The sequence below is a fragment of the Nannospalax galili genome, unplaced genomic scaffold, assembly GCF_000622305.1.
Source record: "Nannospalax galili isolate Female #2095 unplaced genomic scaffold, S.galili_v1.0 scaffold189, whole genome shotgun sequence".
Taxonomy (NCBI): domain Eukaryota; kingdom Metazoa; phylum Chordata; class Mammalia; order Rodentia; family Spalacidae; genus Nannospalax; species Nannospalax galili.
This window is the reverse complement of record NW_008360331.1, coordinates 2,920,626-2,944,451: the sequence shown is the minus strand read 5'-3', so window position 1 is coordinate 2,944,451 and position 23,826 is coordinate 2,920,626. Positions and strand designations below refer to the sequence as shown.

Genomic DNA, 23,826 nt, shown 5'->3' with positions numbered 1-23,826 from the left:
TTATTTTTTACTTGATTCCAATGACTATCAATTTTCCTTTTGTTCTGTTGTAATAAAATCAATTTATTTACCTCTTTTTAACAGCCTGATGTCTAAATAGCCAAGGTATTGTCTCCTGTTACATTTGCTGCATTGTGTGCAAATACCTTCAGACAGCAGCTGCATGGTCTGCAGCCTCCTCCTAGGGTCCGAGCTGTCTCTTTCACTTGCTTGCCATCTCATCTAACTTCCCCAAGAAGGCTCAGTTTTAGGGCCCAGCCCTCAATTTTCTGATACTCCTTTCTACATGAGTAATTTTGGAGGCTTATTTCACTCACAATGGATTCATCATTAGGAGCCTGTCCAGTTCATATTTCTTTTCAATTTCAAGGACTCTATTTTGGAACCCTGATGGCATTTCCTGAGATATATGTATCCATCTTACTCAAATTTATGTCTGTAAAAGAACTAATCTTTCCTTGGAAACTGACCAGTTATTCAACAAATTTTATCAACCTCTAGGCCCCTGAATGTGACAATCAGCGTTCATGTCCACTGCCTGCTTAGACTCTGTTCTGTGGATTTAACAACGAAGTACAGTTTTAAGTGCATAGAAAGTTGCTTCAAACAGTTTCTCTAAATCTGACCACTTCAACGAAGATAATTTGCCATGTTCCTCAATTATAACCCTGCTCATCATTTCTGTGCACGTTTCCTTTCAGGCCTAAAAGTCCTGCTTTTATTATGTTAACTATCTTCAGGGTGCTTCAGAACAGGTTGCCAGAACAGAAATCGCATAGCCACTGGCTTCCCAGAGAGCTTTTGCCCTGCTATATCTATTCTATATTTCCATATAAAAACTGAGAATTTTCTGGGAGTGGTACAGTATTTACCCAGTGCCTATGCACACAAGGCTTTGCATTTGATCTCAGCACTGTAAAATAAATCAAGCAAATAAATAGTATTTTATATGTTCTCTCTCAATTATTATAGGAAATAAAAAATTTACCTTAGATTGGAAACCCAAAACTGCATGCTCAAGTGAGCTGTTCATAAATAATGGTCATAGTCATAGAAGAGCCGAGAGTTAACGGTTCTTTAGCTGGTGCGATCTCAGATGCACTAAGAAACCTCCAGGAGGAATTTCTCAGGCTTAAATTATTCACCTCTTTAAACTAACCAATCACATTTAGATTCTTTCATATTTGCTGAAAACAATCCCCTGACTTTGGTGGTAAACCTTGTATACTTTAGGTCCCCAAGCATTTCCCATGAGAGTTATTTGTGTCAAATGGAGTCTTATATAGCAAGTCATCCATTTGTCATGGTACAGAAATACAGTTTTGTTAGAAATCATATGGCCAAACCCTTTCCGAGCTGTTTAAGGACCAAAAAGATGCCACGTTAGTCTCTTTAGTTCTTAACTTTCCATTTCAAAGAGTCTTTGTGACTTTTTAAAGGTAGACAGAAGTAGGGAGCCACTCTGGAAACTGTGATATTAGATAGAAAGAATTAGCTATGAATTCAAAGCAAGGTAATTTCTTTGCAAACAATTGAGACAGTTTCACAGAAGCATGCAAAAATCTGCTTGGCTCTCATGTTTGATGACTTGCTTGTGGTTAACATTAGGATAAGGCAAAAATGTGGCTAAGGAGAGGAGCTCTACCATGTGGTTTTCCCTTTAGTTGAAAGCAGACATAAATTCTAATTTAATATTGTCTTTCCAGGGCAGTCTGAAACTACATTTGGCTTGAAATGCATTAGTTTTATTACCCTTTTCTTTTGTACTCTACAGAACTTAAGTTTTACCTCTACAACATTTTCTTGTTAGTAAGACTTATCAAATATCATAGTCTCAAACATAATTTGTATTTGAGGGGAAAAAATGTGATCTCAGAGTCTATGACTTTAAGAACTAAGAGAACCAAAGGAACAGGCGTTCCTAACTCACAAAACTGTCATTGGGTTTCTAGTGCTTACTGCCATTCCAGATTTCTTCACTATAATAATGAACAAAACAGAGGCCTTGGTGATGAAAGCTGCTTCATGTCTGTCAGCTTCCCCCCTGCTTGGGATCACTCATTACTCCTTGGTTTACAATGAGTCTTCTTCATTAATGAGGATTAACTACCAAATGAGATTCATCTACTTGGATTTCTTTCTTCTCTAAAATATGCTGGTGAATAACAACCCCAAATTGAAAACAGACTAAATATTTTATCATCCAAAATCAGAAGTGGAAAGGAAAAAAAGACCCTAACACACAAAAATTAGGGCCTCAGAAGACACTCATTGGCAGGAACTGTTTCCAAACTTTTCAAGATAACAGAGGTTTGGTATTTGCCTTTCAACATTGAAAAAAAACCCAGCCAATGTGAAACAGCAACCCTTTTCTAGTTCAGCTCCTTTACTTGTAAGGAAGACACTAATGAGGACAGAGTCCTGCTATCCACCAAAAGCCTCAGTGCACCAAAAAAGACCCTTTATATACTCACATACACCTAAGTTTTCCACATAATGAAAGCACAGTTTCTTAGGAAGACCATGTTCAAACAGGTAAACTGAAAGCATGTCATCTGCATCATCTTTATTTGGTGGTGGTGCTGGTGGGGGACAAGGTCTCAGGATGTAGCCCAGCCTGGATACCTCAGAACCCTCCTGGCTTTAGCCTCTTGGGTGCTGCATTGATACTTATGGGAAAAAAACAGTGCAGTAATCTGTACAGAATATTCTATGGTATATTTAACAGAAGAAACTGTATTAAATATTACTTGGTATTTGTTTGTGTTTTGGTTATTTTCTTTCTTGTCATCATGCTGTTTCTAAGGAGAAGATTTAAAGTACAGCAATCTCAGGTGGGAGATATTTCAAGAGCCTGAGAACAAGGTGGATGCAGATGCTCCTTTGAATTCAGACTGTTGCTTTACTAGCTTATGAATGTGGTCTTTATATTGATTGATTTTTCTTTACTTCATATGTGAAATAGGGATAATCATAGTACCTCTACCAGAAGGTTGTCTTTAAGACTAAAGAGAATAAAAGTTTCCCAATAAATTCTCTAATAATTTTAAAACAAATTACATTTAAGAATTATAATTTTGTTTTGCGGGACCAAAATGGTAAAATTAATTAAAAGCGCTATGACACACCAATTTAGAATGATGTGTATGTAACACGTAATTGTCAGCTGCTGTCATTTTCAACATCAGTATCACCAAATGCTAAAGGGGAGAGTGTCTGGACAAACCTGGAAGGGTGTCTCCTGACAGTCCCTACTTGCTAAAGGCCTTGCAGACACTTAGAGCTCCACCTGACATGACAGAAACATGAGCCCTAAAGGTACTGTTACTACCTTTGACTTTTGAGTTGACACTGGATATGGGACAACATACTGCGAAGGGCTTGCTAAATCACTCATGAGGAGGTGGCCCCTACCTAAAAGCAACAGCTGAAGGGGGGAGCTCTAATTGAGTCATTCGATGTTTGTGGCATCCTCCTTTCAGATCTTCAGCGGACCGACAAGGAGCCTGGCAGGAGGAACCAAGGCCACCCCTCAATGACAGATAGGCTGACACTGTACACAGCAGACAGGGTAGGAGAACTGAAACTATCTTGTCATTACTGCCAAAGAAGAAACTCAAATATATGCTGTTATATTTCCAAAGAGGCTCAAAGAGCTCCGGGAAGTTTTATAAACTGTTCTTTGAGTTCTTTGTAGAAGTCCATACATTTCTGTGTCATGCTAAAATAAATTACTAGAATTCACCTTGATTGCCTGTTCCAAAGTTGAATACGCTCGTCATTTAAATGTTTATTTCTGTGTATTTTCCTCCATTAACAGACACATTAATGAGAACTGAGCAAACATCAGTCACATTCACAGCCATTAAATGAGAGGGTAGCATGTATTAGCATTCAGCTTAACTCACTGCAAAGCCAGGATCCCAAAAGAGGACAGGCTCTACAACTGCCAAGGACTATTGCCAGACAATATCCTACTAACGCCTGAGACTCTTAGTGTTCTTTGTACACTTCATGTCCGAATTTCCAACTTTAATGCAGTTGTATCTGGACTTCTGCTACCACTCTACATACAGAGGAGAAAACTACTCTTAAAGGTAAGACAAGGAGCTAAGAATTCTCCCGAAACAATCAGCTTCTCAACAAAATCTATTGTTAGGTGCAGAAGGCAACTTCCTCTGTGGCATTTTTCTTTCATCACTTCCTCAAAGTTCTTTTCTTTTTGTTAAAAAAAAATTCCGTGTGTGTGCCGTACATATACTTGATATATACTTGTTAGTGTGGGTCTGTATATGTGTGTGTGGGTATATGTGCATGTGTGTGCCACGCACCTAGAGGCCAGAGGCTGCTATCAGGTATCTTTCTTCCATTTCTTTCCACCTTTATGTTTTGAAACAGAGTATCTCACCGAGTCTGGAGCTTGTTGATTAGTCTAGACTGGCTGCCCAACGAGCTTTACGGATCTGCCTATCTCTACACCCTCAGTGTTAGATTACAGCTGTGCACCACCATACCCAGGAACTCAGGTCTTTGTGCCTGTGTGTCAGGCACTTACTAACTGAGCCATCTTGCCAGCCTCAAGGCTCTTCTGGGAAACTATGATGGAAACTGGCACCTACACTGCCACCACGTGCTGCTGACACCCACCAGCCCGAGGAACTTTCCTTGTTGGGATTCCCAACTCTCTCTTCTTCTTCCCATATCCAGATACACAAAAGAAACATTCAACTGAGTCCTCTTTAGTCTGATTAAGGGAAATAAACAACAGGGAAAAAATAACATACTACTTGTTAAGCAAAGTATGCTGGGTCCAAGACACTCTAAAGAAATGGGATCTTCCCTTCCTAGGACGTATATGACAATAATTTTTCTTCTTTCTGCTCATCCTCAAACTTGTAACCATTACATGGAGGAACCAAGAACTCTGAATAGGACCCAAACATTTTTAAAGTATTAATATCATTTTAAAATCTGAAAACACTAATCAGACTAACGCAGCTCATGGAAATGGCTTAAAGCAGATGATGCTGTTAAAAAAGGAAAAGAATTCACTGATACTCAAGTTGACATAAATGGATCATTGAAGATAAATATCAATTCCAGCTGGCAAGTCCAGACGAGGCCCCTAGACCAGTTCTTGCCCTGCACTTGAATAAGGCAAAATGGTAATTTTAGAGTAGTGGAATGTGCTTTGAAAGAAAGACAAAATTTTTCCAAGGACTTTGGAACTAATTACTTTAGAACAGAGTAACTCATAAAATGTATCCTTTTATGTAAGTGATTAAGAAAACGGGCTGGTCACTCAGGAGCAGCGAGACTTTGGAGCTGTGTAGGAACAGCCTCTGCATTACAGCCATCAGGTGCTTCCAGCAACAAGGCTGATGCATTACAGGCACTCAGCAGATCATCTGCTAAGAGAATACATTAATGCTTAATTGCAGACATGTAGGTCTGTGTGCTCTTAGTCTAAGCAATCTTACATTTTTATTACATGCATTGTAAATATTGGCCAACGGACTTGGCTAACGTGTAGATTTGTTAACTGGGGAGCTTACTGTATGCCAATTGATCTTAATTTTGAGAACGTCAGCATTCAGAAGATGATAGCTTAAATTATGGAGCACGGCATGCTAAGTACTCTGAAGTCAAGCAGAAGCCTCAGAACTGAAGTCTTTCTGACTTGGTCCCATCTTTCTCTGCTCCTTCTCTCTTGAAGCATACAGACCAGTGTTTCTGATCCCAAAGACAAGTCAGAGAAACAAGAACTCCTCTCCCATAAAGCAAGCCATAAAACCTAGAAGGTCCCCTTTCCCCTTTGCTTCGAAGGTCCTCATTCCAGCAGGGCCTTCACCCAATGCGCAGGAAGAGAGCAGGGCCTAGAGACCTGAGGAGGGCCTGAACAGAGGCTCTGCTGGCTTCTCCCTCACTCAGCTCCTTTTCCATCATACCCTGTCCTCTAGCACATTTCCTTATGTCTCCCCATTCTTTATCAACCCTAAGGAGACACTGATTCCAGCTTTCTAGGTATTTATTTCTGATGGCTCCTGTGCCACCTCAAACTGATTAAATAAATTTCTAGTGCTTTTATCTTGTGTTTCTGTTATAGATGTATCAATGACCTTTATGATGGGAAGGTATCCTATCTGGCTGACTCTGAGGAATAAGGAATTGAGTGAAAACCGGCTGCTGAACAATGCTGCCTGACACTAAAACCTACCCATGCCCTGTATATTACACAGTACGTCAATGCATGTGCTTAATTCCTATGACTGTTTTTCTCATTTTAACCATTATTTTTTATTTCTACATCCTCTCGCTACATCATATATCATAGTCCTCTGCAATACGATATCATTTGAAAATAGTACATGAAGACAAGGAGTGGACACGACAGCACTTACAGAGAAGAGAAGGTCGGTGTGTTAAGGATACAGTGTGCATGGAAGTGATGTGTATGGACTCTGTTTACACAGTCCACAAGCCTTTACGTTACACTTTTGCCTGCAGTAACAGGCACTTTGTATTTTTAGATGTGATCAGAATTAAGACCATGTAAATATTGTCACGATATTCAAATATTAATTTTTAGAAAGGGCCACGTTCTCTTTCCATTTTACTAAAGTGTAGTTTTCAATGGCTGCTAGTCATTTAAATTCTGTTTGTCACAGTATCTTCTTTCCTGTGGTACCTTAAGTTTTTGTACTATAATTCATCTTATCTTATTGGCATCATCTGTTTCTATATCAGTCTCTCTAATGAGACTGTAGCTTCTTTAAGGAAAGGTCTTCAGAGCTCCTTGGAATCCTAAGTGTCCTCCACAGAGTAGATTTGTTCCAACCCCAGCTACTTCACTGTCCCTTTTCATGCATTTCAGAGTGCTTTACTAGGACCCACAGTAATTTTTTTCCCTTTCATTTTTAACCTTATGGATCATCTGTCTTTGGAGAAAAGTTACAGTTTTTGAATTATATAGTATCTCAAAAATAATAAAAATTCTCCTGGCTATTATTTATTATTTAATATAGATAAGGAAAGTATTAATATTGCTTAAAAATTTGAAAATACTAATCACACATGTGCAGCTAGTGGAAATGACTTATATAAAAACAGATGCTGCAATAAATACCAGACTTAGACACCAATATGTCAATATACAAATGCCGTCTTTTATCATACACATCCGAACAGAAATAAATAACAGGAGAACTCCGTAAAGGACACTTGAAAAGCTGCCCCATAAATGGCAGCATCTTCTAGAAAATAAAGGATTACCCTTTCCCCCCAGTGAGCCCAAAGTAACTAAAAGATGGTTATTAAAATAGTTTGTTTCAACAATGCTTTCAAAGTAATGGGAAAATTCTCTCATGGTTTTAGTTCTTACATTTTCTTAAAGTAACTTGGAAAAAAAAGCTTTCATTTTTCAATAATATGATAAAAACATAAACCAAATCTTAAAAATTTATGACGGGGGTTAGCCATGTGCTCCTAAGTAATTACCTGGCAAATGGTATTAGTACAAAGGCTTAACCTCTTACCATCAAATCCATCTTCTTCGGACCCCAGTTCATCATCTGAGCAGATGTTAAGGACATTTACCAGCATCTCAGTCACTGAAGCCAGAAAGGAAAAAAAGGAAAGACAATTCAGATTTTCGGTTATATCTTTATTACTCTGACATGCTAATTAGCTACTTTTACAATAATATGACTTACCTAAAGTCAGATCTGTATATATATCTGTTGTCTAATCATTTTTCTCTAAATATATCTACCTACACTATTATAAAAGACAATCAGCCTTCTGATTCTATATAGGCTTTTTTATTTATTTCATCCTTATGAAACCTAGTAATATTTATTAAACATAGGTCAGTAGAAAATGGGAAAACCAAACATCAGCTGTGAACATCCTACAAAACTCCTGGGAGAAAATAGTTGTTTTGGAATTCTTTATTTTCACAGTGATCCTGCCTGATATAGCTCAGATGACAGACTTCTGTTTAGCAGGGACTGAGTGAACAGCAGATTCCTTTTTATTAATTTTTCTGATCCTTCAGAGAATTCAGCTCAGTGATAGGTGAGTATGTATTTAATAAAAACTGTTGATGGATGAACTAATATATTTGAAGTCATTTGGGGAATACTGGTTTTAGACATGAGCATGTTGACAGAAATATCATTACACTTGACTTCCAAAAAGGCTTTAAGATACTTGGGTAAAGAGGAATCAGAAATTCAGTTAAGTAAATAGATGGCAACAGGCTTATATAACAGTGTCATACACAGAAAATTAGTGCTGTGGTACTTTACAGCAATGTGCATGCTGGCACATTGAACGATTCTTGAAATTAGACCAGGTTTTAGGAATGTAATGCAATTCTTCAGAAGCTATTTTTAAGGTAATATGTTATTTTAAGAAATGTTCTTTTATGTGACGGAGAGTAAAACTTCAGTGCTGCTGAGTAGAATTTAATTATCAAAACTGAGTTAGGGTTTGCAATATATCACTATTCTTTCATAAAAGAGGGTCAAACTTTGAACAATTAACAGGAACCACCCATCTAAAGGAGACTAGTGCTCTAGCATGCCTGGCAGTTGTCAGGATTCAAACTGCTGTAATGTGTAGAGGAGGCAACAGATGAACTTGCCTGCTTGCTGTGACTGGACCAGTGCAGGACATGGCCATGCAGTCCAAGGGGGCCTTGTTACAAAGCACTTGTTATTTATTTGGATATACATCAGGAAATGTCTTAATTGGTGACTCATAACTTGCCTTGTGTAATTATTCTCAGATATTTATAAGACAAAAACCCCACTTACATACATGTAGGCAATACACTCATACACAGAAAATAAAAATAATAAATATTTAAAAAACCCACTCCATAAGTATTGTAGGGTCTCAAAACATGTATAGCTTTTTCCGAAACTCCCCATAAGACCTCATTTTCTGAGCTATGCGGAGATTTCTATTATTGTGCCCATGGCCTTCTCCTACATCATGTGCAAAAATGCATGCGGAATGACTCACTCTATCAGTCTGGCTTCCTGGCTACAGCTCAGGGGCTGCTGGCTTTTCCATATAATTTTTCCTGAAGTTTAGGTCGAAATATGAAAGCAAACCAAATGGGGAAGGAAGGGAGGAAGAAAAGGATGGAGGAACGGAAAGCTAATTCTGAAAAATTGGTGCGAGTAAGCCGATAGGCAACTCTAAATATCAATGTCTCACTGTTCTCTCCCCTAAAGCACACTAGGGCATGCTCTGTTTTTTAATGAACTCCATTTTTGTTGCTTTACATGTTGTCTTTCAAATTACTGCAGGCATTAAGCTATGCAATGGTAATTATTAACACGAGGACTATAAGCAAAACATGACTATTCTAACCTTTTAATATTTTATTTTAATTTTATGTGTATGAGTGTATCACCTGCATGTATGTAAGTGTACCTGTGTCGTGCAATGCCTGCAAAGGTCAGAAGAGGTTGTTGGATCCCCTGGAACTGGAGTTATGGATGGTTGTTTGCTGCCATGTGGGTGCTAAGAACTAAATTCTGGTCTTCTGCAAGAGTAGCCAGTGCTCTTCACTGCTGAGCCATCTCTCCAGAACCTAACCTTTTAGTTTGTCAGGTACTTTGTAAAATAAAAATGTTGCTTTGGGATTATAGTACCTAGAAGTAGGAAGAGAAGGCTTGAAACCAGAGAAAACTTTATTTCTATTATTATCTTAAAGAGGCGCTATATTATTCAGATGAGACTGTAATTTTTTTCAGTGTTCCTTGTTTGGCCCCAAATTACTCGCTGCATCTTGTAAACACACACAGGGTACACTTTGTTAACACACACAGGGTGCACCTTGTTAACACACACAGGGTGCACCTTGTTAACATACACAGGGTTAACACACACAGGTATACCTTCCCAATCTTTCTCTCATGGTATCAATTGGGAACTGTGTCAGTTAAAACAAGTGTTTCTGTGAGTGTTCATGGTAAAACAGAATGCATCTCTCTTTTCTTCCTGTACCATCATTAATTACACCTCAGAACTCTACAACATACCTTTCTCTCCAACAAATGGCAGTGACCAGGTGAAAACATCCATGAAATTTGGGAGCCAGTATGGATGGGGGGAACAGTTGAACTGCCTGATATTCATAACATTGTTCTCATATTTCAATACTGCAGCTAAACAAAAAAAGACAAAAAGGACATTAGAGTCACAGCCATATTTCTATTTCTATACATGGCCTTAGTTGGTGATCAAGAAAATTCAAGTATTTGACAAAAGCACCAAACCATCAATGCAAACAGCTTAATCAGCCCTGAATCTTGCACTACTTATGGACTTAAGCCTCATAGAAGATGCTATGCACAATGTGTGGATGGCAGATATGAAGGGCAGTGCAATCTGGAAAACATTTACAGAAAATAGTTAATCAACTGTCAGCAGTGAGATCAAGCACCTCTTGTGGCCAGGGGTGTTCTAGTCTTATATAACACCTTGAATAAATACAGTAAGATATTTGGATTGAGTCCCACCATAGAATACACTGCTGATGATAGCCTTGACTCAGAAAAAGCTGCAGCAACCCGGGTCTCCAGAAGCAATACTTTTTCCTGCTCCCTGAGGAGCCCGCAGGCTGGGCAGACCCTATGTGAACACAGTAGTCTTACTTCTAACAGGATATGGAGATTTCGTCTGTGGCAATCCTGGTCAATCAACATAGGGTTAACCGAGCTCTGTGAGCTCTTTCAGTGATGGTAGAACCACTTGTTTCGATGGGAATTCCTAGCCTATGTATAGTTGATCTTAAATTAAGGGACAGTCTGGGGTTGAATTAACCTGCTTTTAGTACCTACTGACCACTAACTTTAATTTTGCACCTGAAAAGATACAGAATAAATATCTTTCTGTTTCTAAATGATAACTCTTTAAATAATAACAATGATAATCTCATTTTTATTTATTTTTTGTCTTTTTGAGACAAGGTCTCTCTGTAGCCCCAGCTGTCCTGGAACTCACTATGTAGGCCAGGCTGGCCTTGAACTCAGAGATTCCCCCTGTCTCTGTCTCTGAGTGCTGGGATTAAAAGCATGAGCCACCATGCCTGGCTAAGATCTCATTTTTATTATCTGACCAAGGCATGACTAGTATTGCATTAACAATATGTATTCTGCAGATCTTATATAACACCAAATGGGCTATTTACGTTTACTAGTTGATTATACAGAAAACCATTTCATTACTTTTTATTTTTAAGCTGACTTTCATATGAAGAATATTTTGTAGCATGTGTTTACAGATAACAAAACAAAAGCAGCCTTTAAAATCTATTTGGGCTTGAGTTTTGACATGAATGCAGAGCCTCACACATGCTGTCTTTAACATAACAATGCTGTCAAAACTGCATTTGATCCCTCCAGAACACACTGGAATGTGTTCTCAGTTTCTGAATGTCCAAGTCCTTCCCAGGGCTTGGAACAAGGCCCAAGCACCATACCCTCAGCAAAACCTTTTCTGATTGCCTTTGGTGGACATATTATCTTGCTTTCCTTGAACTCTAAAAGCCTTTGACTTTCACACCCATGGTGTACCTGTCATGAAACTTTGATCAGTGTTATTCTACACATATGTGTATGTGCTTGACTTCTTCCCCTGTCTTAAAGGACAAGTACCACAGAACAGACTTTGGAGTCTTTCTGTGTCATGTATCACTTAGAGTAGATGCTCGGAAGGTGGATACAAACTTTGACATTTCCCCTACAACCTCCCTTCAAGCTAACTGTTCCCAGTCCCTTCAAGCTTTCCTTCCTATGAGATGCTTCTGGCTACTTTTCACTCATGCATCCACAATCTTGATGCATGCCAGACGGGCAGTGCCTCTGAAACTATAACCTAGGACTAACATAATCTTTTGTGTTGCTAGACGGGTGCAGAGCACAGCAAAAATACATCTCTTTATTTTGTGATTTGACTAGTTATAAATATTCTACTGCAGTCTAACAACACGGTGGTGTTTTTAGCAATGTGTAGTTAATTCATCTTTGTTTGAATTATAGACCTAGTTGACTAACATGGGTCCAGAGAACAGACTCAGACACACTGGACACAAGGTAAAAGCCACAGTTAACACAAGTATAAAGGAAGCCATAATTCTCTTCTTTTGAGAATACTGAATCCTGCATACATTTTGGGAAATTCTCTTTTACAGTATTCTATCCTTTATGCAAAATGCCATTTGAACTAGGAAAATTATTGTAATATTAACTTATTGTAATATTAAAAGCATTCAAAAGTGAAAAGTCACAAAAAATTACCCCACTAATATGTCTGGTCTTCAGGACAGGACAGGCGAGTATTTCTAGTGTTGAGTACTAAGTCCATGAACACGATCTGTAGTATGTATTATACTATCACATACATTTTTTTCATCTTCAAAAGAATCTTTTTAAGATCTCAACTGCTTTTTCAGAGTAATTCTCCTCTAAGTCAGCCTCACTTTTTATTACCATTAGGCTGGTGGTATAGCAGGAGGCTAGTGACGGTTCAGTCAGCCCTCACTAGCCATCGACACATGGATTCAAACAAAATGGCATGGAAAACGTTTGACAAAAAGAAACTGTCTGTACTGAACATGCAGACTTTTTTTCTTGCTATTAGTCCCTCAAGAATTCAGCATAGCAGCTATTCGCGTGGCTCTTCCACTGTATTTGGTATTATACAGTGATGTAGATGATTTAACACATAAAACATGATATATTTAGGTTCTATGCAAACATTATGCCCCTTAGTGTAAGGGACTTGAGCATCTTGGAATTGTGATGTTCACAGAGAGTCCTGGGGCATATTGAGACATGGCTATCTTATGATTAACATTGCTCTGAAGGACAGGAAAAGCTGTATGTCACTTGATTATCAAAACAGAACCAATCTTGGAAGGCAGGGGGCCTGTCCTTATCTGCAGACAGAGATATTTCAGTGGAGAAGTAAGAAATGTGATCGTGTCATGCAACTGGCAGCTGACAGACCTCATCCCCTTTCGAACTCAGCTTTTCCAGACACCAAACTCATCCCTTTTCCACTGTTCCTGGCTGTCCTTCACAAATTATACGTACATGAATTCCATTCCTATTATACTAGTTTATCTTTGAACATGGTATTCATATTTCAAGACATTTTAGCTTTTGCCAAAATATATGTTGGAGTGAGATGGTATGCAAATTCACAGACAGAGGGTGGGCTTCTTTTGTATTTTGTAGCTGGCGAGATAAAAACTTTCAACACTGGCTTACCACAGCTTCCTTCAATACCTACTGCTTAAGCTAATATTGCTTATTTTTGTTTATTAACAATAAAAATGGTATATTTCAACAGCAGCAAACATTTACTGATCATCTAGGCATACTCAGGTACTCTGTTTAGACTTTATGAGTGTAATTGCAAATCACAACATTTGACCAAAGGGATCTTATCATTTGTTTAAGTTACCTGCCCACATATTGAAAGCAGCAAATGTCAGCTTTTGGCCTGACTATAAAGCATTTGTTCTTTAAGTATATGTATGCATTCACCCGAACAACACAAACTCCTTAACGTCTATCAAAGTTTGGACACAGACTCTTTTTCCTTCCATAATTAATCTCTTTTAAAAAGAGCACTAGTCAAGAAGACCAAAATTCCAGACAGCTAGAATATTTTGTCACTAATTACTTAGAAGACCCAGTGTCACTTAATGTCTTTGGGCTACATCTCAGTTTCCTTACCTGAATATGTGGGTTTATTTAGAAAATGTATATGATATCTTTCCTATTTAAATGATATTAACAAACGTCTAGAAGAAAAACCTTATTATTAACACAATGACAGATTAATATTCTCAGTAAATTTACAGGTATTGCTAATAGATCTTTCCCTTACTCACTGACTTAAAAAAAGAATATCTTTAACTTATACAGCAAAACCTCTACAGGTATTCCTTTTTAATAACATGACATATTTGTGCAAAAACTCTGAACAACATCACATTAATAAATTACTCATAAATTTTGATATTTTTGCAAAATAACTATATATCACCCAAATACATGAAAAATTAGTCTGAAATATCTGCAGTCACGAAATCCACAGTTAAAATTTCATCTTCCACCTCCCACATCTTCCGCCCCTGCCTCCTGCCTTCATTGGGATTACAAAACACAACTGGAGCCCTATAGTGAGCTCTTCTCTGAAGTCTTGAAAGACTCCCATCTCCCACACAGTAAAGATAATATAAGTGACTGTAATTCAAGAATTACTGGAGAGACCACCTGTTGAGACTTTGAGAGACAAAAGGAAAAATAAAGTCTGCTGTCTACTATTGAGGAGCTTCTCTATTCTACTGGCAATGTCACAAGACCTCATATCACTTAACTTGTCTACCAGAGGTATGGAGAGACATCTGACACATTCATGGGCCTAAGTTATTCACCATGACTTAACAGCACAGACACAAAGCTTCTCTATTGCACTGTCAGGTGTGACAATCTGCAAGAAGAAAATTTATACAATGGCAAGAATAGCAGTCCTAGAAATCCAGAGGCTAGACTGTTCATTCTTTTGATGTCAGAATAAATCATTTGAAAATTATGCCATTATTTGGCCCAACCATTTTTATTTACCTGTAGAACTCTGTTTTCAAATGCATGTTTCTGCAGATTTCAAACCAGCTGCTAAGGGCCAAGTCCTTTTTGCTAAACGGGAAAGGGAAACTGGACCCCTATTATTAATTACTTCATTCATTTATGGGACTTCAGGGGTTAAGCCCAGGCCTCATACATGCAAAGCAAGCACTCTACTGTTGAGGACATCTTAAATACTCTACTGCTTTCAACAACATCACCAATCTTCTTGCATCCAGTGAGCCCAGGGAATATAATCCATACATTATGCCCTTGCTCTGTCACAGCATGCACTAAATCACTGGACTCCAGCCAAATTCGTGGAGCAAAGGGGTTTCTCTGAGTTAAAAATGTGGAATTGTTGGGACACACAGAAAATTCACTTAATAATAATTTCTAGACTTTGTCAACATCTTTTCCTGCAATAGTTAAGAGCGAGGAGAGCCAACAACACAGCCAGAAGAAATGGTAATAACAGCAACCGCAAAGGAGAACCTGGAAGGCTGGAGATGTCATCCAAACACTGCCACCAGGAAGAAGCAGCTAGCTCACCAAAGCACGGGCTTATCAGCACATTCTAACACCACTTCATACAAATCTACAACTCTTCTGGAAAACAAAACAAAAATCTATTGGGCTAGTAGTTATAAATCCCAGAGTTCCTAATCTTGTCTTCAGGTAGGAGAGCACAGCAGTCAACCATGGAAATCCCTTGAATTTTATTTATTTATTTTTTTCACTCTCTGTTAAGATCTTTCATCTCCTTATCTGCAACTGACTTTCTATGTCCATCTTCAAGAGATGGAAAAGCAGACAGAAAAGCAATAAAGATGTGCAAACCAAATGGGGGCACGCCACAAGCAGAATCATCATAATCTATCCAGAAATATCAAAAAAGCCTAACAGTTCCAGGATGCACTTGCCTTCCAGATTTTCCACCCACAGATGCCATCGCAGAAAACCCAGCACCAATGTGTTCCTTTTGCAGTATCCTATGGAAGGCGGCATAAGGGCTCAGAGGATCAGATTCCTGAGGTGAAACTTATGCACTCAATATTTTCTAGCAGCAGATCTGGATTATACTAGATGTTGTAGGCAAAGCGTTTCTGATTCTGCAAGGAACACTGTGCATTTTAAAAATCTGCCTTTTTTTTTCCTAAAGATTATCTTTGGGAACTATGCTTTCCATTTAAGATTACACAAACATATGTATGTATGTTCATATATATGCACACTTTTTTGTAGTACATGTTATACCAAAATATGAATAGATTCGATGGTTCCTTGCTTTTCTAAATCTGACTCAGCTCAGTTACTTGTTGTTTGATGGTTTCTATTTAAGATTATTTTTAATGACTTAGGAAAGAGCAATTTACCAGGTCATGATAGCTGCTCTATTTGGTGGCAGGGAACGGCTCTGAAGGTCACTCCTACTCTACACTTCACAACCTTAGGTGCAAAGTGCATGTCCAAGGCTTTCGTCAAGATGGATTTCAAGTCTTCACTTTTCAATTAATTCAGTCACAATGCTATTTCTCAGTATAAGAAATATAGCTTTTTCATTATTAGATTCAGTACCTAATATAGAATTCTTCACAGGCAAATAAATGTTTAGTAATTTCCATATACTGAGTAAACTTAAGATGCTTTATTACTAATGGATATAAACAATATGTCTTACTTGAAATATGATCATGATTTAGTGAACAATAAATTCCACTATTATTCAAGGAACTTAACATATTTTGAGTTATATGTACAAAGCAAAAAGTTTGCTGTCATGAAGCAAACTAGCATTCATGATCTTACGGAACTACTTATTATTACATTTTGTGGTCAGAGAATATGAATTCTATTATAGGTATGAAGGATACACAGGCACCCACCATAAGTAGCCCCTTTGTGCCTACATCCAGCCTCTGTTGCACTCCTCTCATTCAGAAGATGGGAGTGCACTTCTAACACCCATACAGCTCTGATATGTTTGTTATATGCATCTTTTATGGTACCTACATGTAGTATTTTTAAAGCTTTGTCACAAACTTGTGTAAAATTTAGATGATATTATTTTACATAAAGGAAGGAAGGAGACTGTGCCAGATATTTCTGTGAAACATTCTGAACAAGCCTTATGATTCATATGTATGTGCATGTATACACACATTCATATTTGGGCATGTATACCTTCCTCCTTTCTTTTTTAGTCCGTACTGAAAACTGGACTGAAGGCCTTGCACATGTTAGATAAACAGTGTACCAGTGGGCTATGTCTTTAGTCTTTTTGTGGCTTTTGAAAACAACTTTAATTTTTTGAGACAAATTCTCATTATGCAGCTCTGGCTGGCCTGGAACTTACTGTGTACATCAGATTGGCCTAGAACTCAGAGATCTGCTTGCCTCTGCCTACCAAGTGCGGGGATTAAAGGCTTGTATCCACTATATCCGGTCAAAAGTTTTGATTTTTGAGACAAAGTCTTGCTAAGTTGTGGAGGCTGCTTTAACTTGCTTAGTTTCCCAGGCAGGCCTTGAATGTGTGATTCTACAACCTCACTTTTAAACACAGCATTAGCACATTCTGAACAAGGTTACTGTTATAGAACAGGATTTGGGAAGAGCAGAAGGCAATGGAAAGGATGACATACACATCCTTCTTTTCCTCTTTTATAGTAATATATTTGCATATAGTTGATGCTCATTTATTTGAAGAAAAGATCAAGGAAAGGGCTCAGAAAAGGCAAAGACAAAAGGAAGAAACAAAAAGACGTTTTCAAAAATGTACCCTGATAATAAAACCAGAACTAATAATACATGAGACGTCTAAATGGTGCATGAAGGGACTTAGGGATATGGCACCATATCACCTCAGAGACAAAACATTTTCTGTCATAAATCTGCAAGCTAGTGTGTAAAACAGAAGAAGTAGAAATAATGCAGGCTCTGTCATAGCAAATGAGTAGGAATGGGTAAATATTTCTCATTATTTAAGCTTTTCCTTCTTTTTAAAATTACATTTATTTATTTATATTTAGTGTGTAGTTACACACACACACACACACACACACACACACACACACACACGGAAGTCAGAGGAGAAACTGTAGGAGCCTGGACTCTTTCCACCACGTGAATTCAATCCAGGTCATTGTGTTCAGCAGCAGGCACTTTTACCTTGGCCCTGCTTTATTTTCTAAAATTGCAAAACAGAAATAATACCTGACTTCTCATTTTCAAGGTACGAACATCAAATAAATAGTATTTATGGTAAATATACAGAATAATATATATGATTAGATGAAACAGAGAAACAAAATTTTGTAATTCGGCTTCAAATTCCTCAAGGGGATGTCTGTCTACTTTTGAAATTTAGCGTTCCCTTTTTAGTTTTATTATTATTTTTTGTGTATGCGTGTATTGCCTGCATCTATGTAAGTGCAACCATGTCATGCAATGCCTGCAGAAGACAGAAGAGACTGTCAGATCCCCTGGAACTGGAGTTAGAGACAGTTGTTAGCTGCCATGTAGGTGTTAGGATTAGAACCCAGGTCTTCTCCAAGAACAGTCAGTGTTACTAACTGCTGAGCCATCTCTCTAGCCCTTACCCTCCCTTTTAAAATCCTGCCCTTTGTTCCACATACTGGCATCCACCAAATTTGGAAATGAAATATCATCTCTGTAATCAGCTCAAGTTCATCAAACACTGCAAATTACTACTGTTACAATTTCACAGACAATTTATTGTATTAAATATTTCTTGTTAATAAGAAAGAACAGGAGTTCCTTACCAATTTCAGCTGTTATATGACTTCATGTTCTAATACATTTTATTATAATGCTTAAGTTAGGTTGAAGTGAGTGTAGACTTAAAAATTGAGGGCTTTTGCTGCAATGTTAAGGTTGTGGAGAACGGGAACCCAGGGAACAGTGCTCACACTTTCTCTCTTTGCTACAACGGATACGTACCAACTCCAAATGTGTACTAAGGAGAACCATGCCTTGGCGGAGGCATCCTGGAACTGGAGTTATCTCTATGCAATTGCTGAACAACCATTCACCTCCAAGGCTGTATCAAGCCCTGAGCTGTAGCTTGTGGTGGTTCTATGTTGTCACTGCTTCTCCTTGCTCCTGAGTCACTCTTAAGTCCATATACCTGCTATCAATATTATTTTCCATGGAAGCAATGCCATGCAAGATTATTGGGCATCATCTGGGGAAAGTCCAAAAGATTCTTGTGGCCTACAATTTCCAGGTAGTGAATATCAACTGACCAGCCATCCACTGATTCAAGTCTGGAACTGCTATTAGTACTTGTGTTTTGCCCTGCTAAAGGCTGTGTAGATTCACACATTAGTAGGATTCAGTCCAATGTAATAATCCAAAATAAAGTTATTATAAGAAGATTGTGTCAAGATACAACCCTGGCTGTTCTTGTTCAACCAGCAAAGATCATTCAGCAATGGATCTGTGTAGAAGACACAGGATGCAGCATGTGCGTGTGTGTGTGTGGGGGGGGGGGTCGTCCATTCCATTTTCTATTAAAATTATGATTATTTTTGATCAGCTTAAAAAGTAGCAGATTCCTTATGGCATTTTTACATATACTTAGTTTTACACAGTCTTGAGAAGTGAAATTCAGGAAGTTTTATTATATGCAAACCTCTATGAAAAATAAGCATTTTACTTGTGTTACAGCTGAAAGTCTTAATTACTTCACTGGTTAAATTTACAGTTATGTAGTGGTAATTATTACAAAGTCAGGAAGGCTGTCTGGTAGAACAAAGACACTGAGGCTCTGCATAGGTTAATTCAAATGAAATACATAGTGGAGGCTGCTGAGATGACTCAGCACATACAGGTGTTTGCCCATGGGCCTAATGACCTGAGGTCAGTCCCCAGATCCCACAAGGTGGCAGGGGAGAACGAACTCCTGAGAGTTGTCCTCTGACCTCCATAAGCACGTGCTATGGCAAGTGCGCACCTGTACACACACACACACACACACACACACACACACATACACACACACTAAATATTGTGAGTAATGTATAACCATTATATCTTAATGTGTTATTTTCTACTTTAACCTGCCTTCCATTACTGCCATGCTTAAAGCCAGCGGATACCGGTCTGAAACTACCTGATTTAAACACTGGCCTCCAGCAATGGCACACAGCAGAACTAAATAAACACAAGCACAAGTGTTAAGTACTTGAAGGGACACCTTTAAAAGGGAGAGATGAATTCATATAAAAATGCAGAAGGTACACTGAACTCCAATTTTTCAACAAATGCAAATATTTGGATGTGTATCTCTTAGGTAATTTTAAAGTGACAACAGATGATGCTTCATTCAAAAGCTTTTCTTATTGAAAAACAGCTAGAGTCAAGGAACTACAATACAGTCATGGGTTGAGGAGCTGATTCTGTGACCACTACCCTGAGGACTTCGACATAACTGAGCAGAAGAGAAAGAGTAGGGTGGGAGGTCAGTGTGGGCTCCAGAACTGGCCCACTGAACATCAATGTCTGCGCTGTGTGGGATGAGCTTCAGGGAAACCTGGGGCAAGTATGCCATTCCTTTGTGCCTCTAGGCTTTTAAAAAGAAATCAACAAAAGCAAGATTAGAAGGCAACTCACAAGGGTTGTTCAAAGATTAAATGCATTTACACAGAGAACCGCTTTGAGCACTGACTGGCACGTGGGAGGTGCTGTTGTGACTTCATGTAGGATACTGCAGGAATAAATCAAATGGAATTTGCATACTATGCTATCTACATTGGAGGGAAAATATATTGACCGTATAAATTACCAGCTTCAGACTGTCAGTACATATATCAGGTGACGTCACTCCAGGTGAAGATGGTGAAGGAAAAGGCAAGAATCCAGTGCGATTCCTGCATACTTGATGCACCTTGTATGTGAAAGACAGTGAATAGCCATGGTGGACTGTCACCCTTTATTTCACAGCAGTGATTTCTCAGAAGAGCAATCACACTTTCCTAATCTTGAGTTCGCCTAGGCCTTAAATGTCTACATGAACTTCTTTTCTAGCACCTCACACTGATAAATGAGTTACAAACATTGAAGAGTTTTTTCAATCTCTGCTCTGCTCCTTCATAAATTCCACACTGCTTCTTAGGAGACTCTGAGGTTTAATCATCATTATCAAGTAATTATTTTTTTCTACAGTGTGTAATTCTATTATTATCGTAAGGGCTAAATAATGAGAATGTTTATTTAATAAATGAAAAAAAGAAACTTTTTTGAAACTGAGTATCTTTTTTATTGCTTTGCTTGAGTCAAAAAAAAAAAACAAAACAAAACAGTAACAACAGCAACAATATTATTTGGCTTATAGCTCACTAGCTAATATCAAATCCAAAAGAGTACCATGATAATTTGCTTACATTTTGTACATTCAAATGTTATTGGAGGTAAAGAACTGCCCAGGTCCAATTAAGAAGATATTCAGCTTGAGCTAGGCCAAGGAAAAAGTAAGGTTTGAGAAAACTAAGTATGGGGGAAGTCTGTGGTTGATCCTGGGAAACTTGTAGGGCAGCCAGTGATCCCACCTATGTTGGCAGTTGTGGGACACAAAATTTCTTTTAATGTGTTTGTGACACATGGCTGGAGAGGTCACAGACCCTAGAGAAGAAATTACTTCTATCACTTCCCTAGGCCAAGGTAAATTCTTACTATAAGCATGTATCCTTATATTTATGACATGGTTATACCTCTCACTACACATCAAAGAAGCTTCTTTTTGAAACAGATGGAGACCATTACAAAGTTCTACAACTGGACAAATGCAAAGAATAAGTGATTGTGAGTTGCTCAACTCTAAATGACTTGTCTATAATGTCTATAATGTAACCTCTGCATCTAAGGATCTGGAAACATCACAGAAGAAGGGGAGGCAGAATGTAAAAGCCAGAGGAACAAGATACCTGCTGCTAGTTGATGCATTATGAACATGGTTGGGAAGCTCCACCAATGAAATCTCCACAGTATGGTAGTCTAACAAGATCTGCATAATGACTAAAGCAGTTGACATATCAAGGTAGACGAGAGAAACGTCACGGGTCCCACCTCAAGATTAAGAAGGAGAAATAGTTTATTTCCTTTAGGTACTAGTTCCCTGAGAGGTTATCAAATTCCAAGTGGGAGGCCATAAAGGTTGGGAAGCTCCACCAATGAAATCTCCACAGTATGGTAGTCTAACAAGATCTGCATAATGACTAAAGCAGTTGACATATCAAGGTAGACGAGAGAAACGTCACGGGTCCCACCTCAAGATTAAGAAGGAGAAATAGTTTATTTCCTTTAGGTACTAGTTCCCTGAGAGGTTATCAAATTCCAAGTGGGAGGCCATAAACACAGGTACACAGGAGCACTACTAAGTGGACTCAGTATATTACATTCAGTAATAATCAAAGAGGAAAAGAAATTGAGAGGAGTGGAGGGGACATAGGAGTTGGAGGGGGACTGGGAGGGGAGGGATGGAAATAACACAAAGATAATATTCATCTATGAAAGTCTCAAATTTTTTTTTTAAAAATTACAAAAAATGTTTGCATCAATACTATGTGTTCTGCTCATGCACAACACAGACATCATACTCTGAAGAATTTCTCAACTTCTGAGATGCTGTATAGCAAGAGGCAAGGATGTCACTCAGAGATGCCTGAGCAAGGATGCTGTGCTCTCCTTCCAGAGACCCCCCTCCAGCCTAGTGGCGGTGATTTCATTATTTGAGATGGACAGAGCTTACCAGGTATGATGCCACCATTCTGTATAGACAGTGCCACTGGGGGCTGCTGCTAGAAGCCAGGGACCAAGTCAGGATAGCTTCTGCTGTGCTGCAACTGCTTCTGTGTTCACATCACAACTCTCCAGAAGATTCTTACCTCAATTGCTAAACTCATCCATTCACTCTTCTGTTACAATGGGATCTTCCTGCCAATCCACCATTCCCCTTTTATTTATAAATGTTATCTTTGTAAATTTTCCAAGTCTTTTAGTTTCAGAATATATGAGAATGTTAAAAATGTCAAAAATTGACAAAGAAAATACTTTCATCAGTAATTCTATCATGATGTCTAGTTTAAAAATCCAGACCATCCTACTACTCTTCCAAAATTCTATTGATTCTTTTCCTGATTGTCATTTTAATGTCTGGTCTTGATTACTAAATTAGTTTGGTGTCATTTAGATTTTCTTACCAAATATTACATATGTTTAATAAATTTCCTTAAAATTATTGCCTGTCAGTAGATTTCCTCAGAGCTCAGTTATAAATCCCTGGTATATAGATACTGATAAACCTCTGGAGATATATAATTCTTTTTTCTTTTAAAGACAGGGTCTCCCAATAGCCTTGGCTGACCTGGAACTCACTATACAGACCAGCCTGGCCTCAGAGTTATAGACATCCACCTGCTTCTGCTGCCATGAGTACTGAGTTAAAGGCATGCACTACGAAGCACACTGCATATATTCTATAAATACTCTTACCTGCCTTCTCAAGAACTTATCTGAACTAGAGAACTAGTCAGGTATGGACACCTTTGTAATCTACTTTAGATTTTTAAAAAGTATTTTATTTATTATTTATATTTTTTATGTGTATGAGTATATTGCCTGTGTAAGTGCACCTGTGTCATACAATGCCCAAGGAGGTCATAAGAAGGCATTGTATTCCCCTGGACCTGCAGTTAAGGATGGTTGTTAGTTGCCATGTGGGTTCTGGGAATTGAACCCAGGTCCTCTGCAAGAGCAGTCAGTGCTCTTATCCGTTGAGCCATCTCTCCAGCCCCTATTTTAGATTATTTTGAGGAACACTGAAAGAAGGAAATCTTCATGGACACATTGATGGAGAGCCTGGTCTATTCAGAGGGATAGGTCATAAGAGACAAAAAAACCTACCTGTTTCTAGCAAGGCATAAAATACATTTTTAAGGAGTTCATTACAGTATTTGAACAAACTAAATTGTTCAAAAGACATTTGTATCAGGCACAGAATTCGTCAGCTCTATGTAATTTTACCCTTAAATGCCACTTCCTGAAGTAAGCCACTCCTGTTCCCAGGGACAAATTCCACTTTTCTAACATGCCACTGTCTTCTTTGTGGCACTTCCCAAACATACTTCATTTTTATTGGTGTATTTAATTC

At 38.3% G+C, this 23,826-nt stretch overlaps 1 protein-coding gene across 3 annotated transcripts in view; it reads right to left on the bottom strand.

Moving 5' to 3' along the window:
- Window positions 1-23,826, bottom strand: part of Ppp3ca (protein phosphatase 3 catalytic subunit alpha) — a 305,434-nt gene that overhangs the window by 22,818 nt on the left and 258,790 nt on the right. For all 3 annotated transcript variants that reach the window (XM_017796387.2, XM_017796386.2, XM_029560252.1), the window contains exons 9-10: window positions 10,059-10,184; window positions 7,536-7,610 (exon numbers count right to left, since the gene is read on the bottom strand). In XM_017796387.2, coding sequence (XP_017651876.1) covers window positions 7,536-7,610; window positions 10,059-10,184 — 201 coding nt within the window. The remainder of the gene's footprint in view (window positions 1-7,535; window positions 7,611-10,058; window positions 10,185-23,826) is intronic.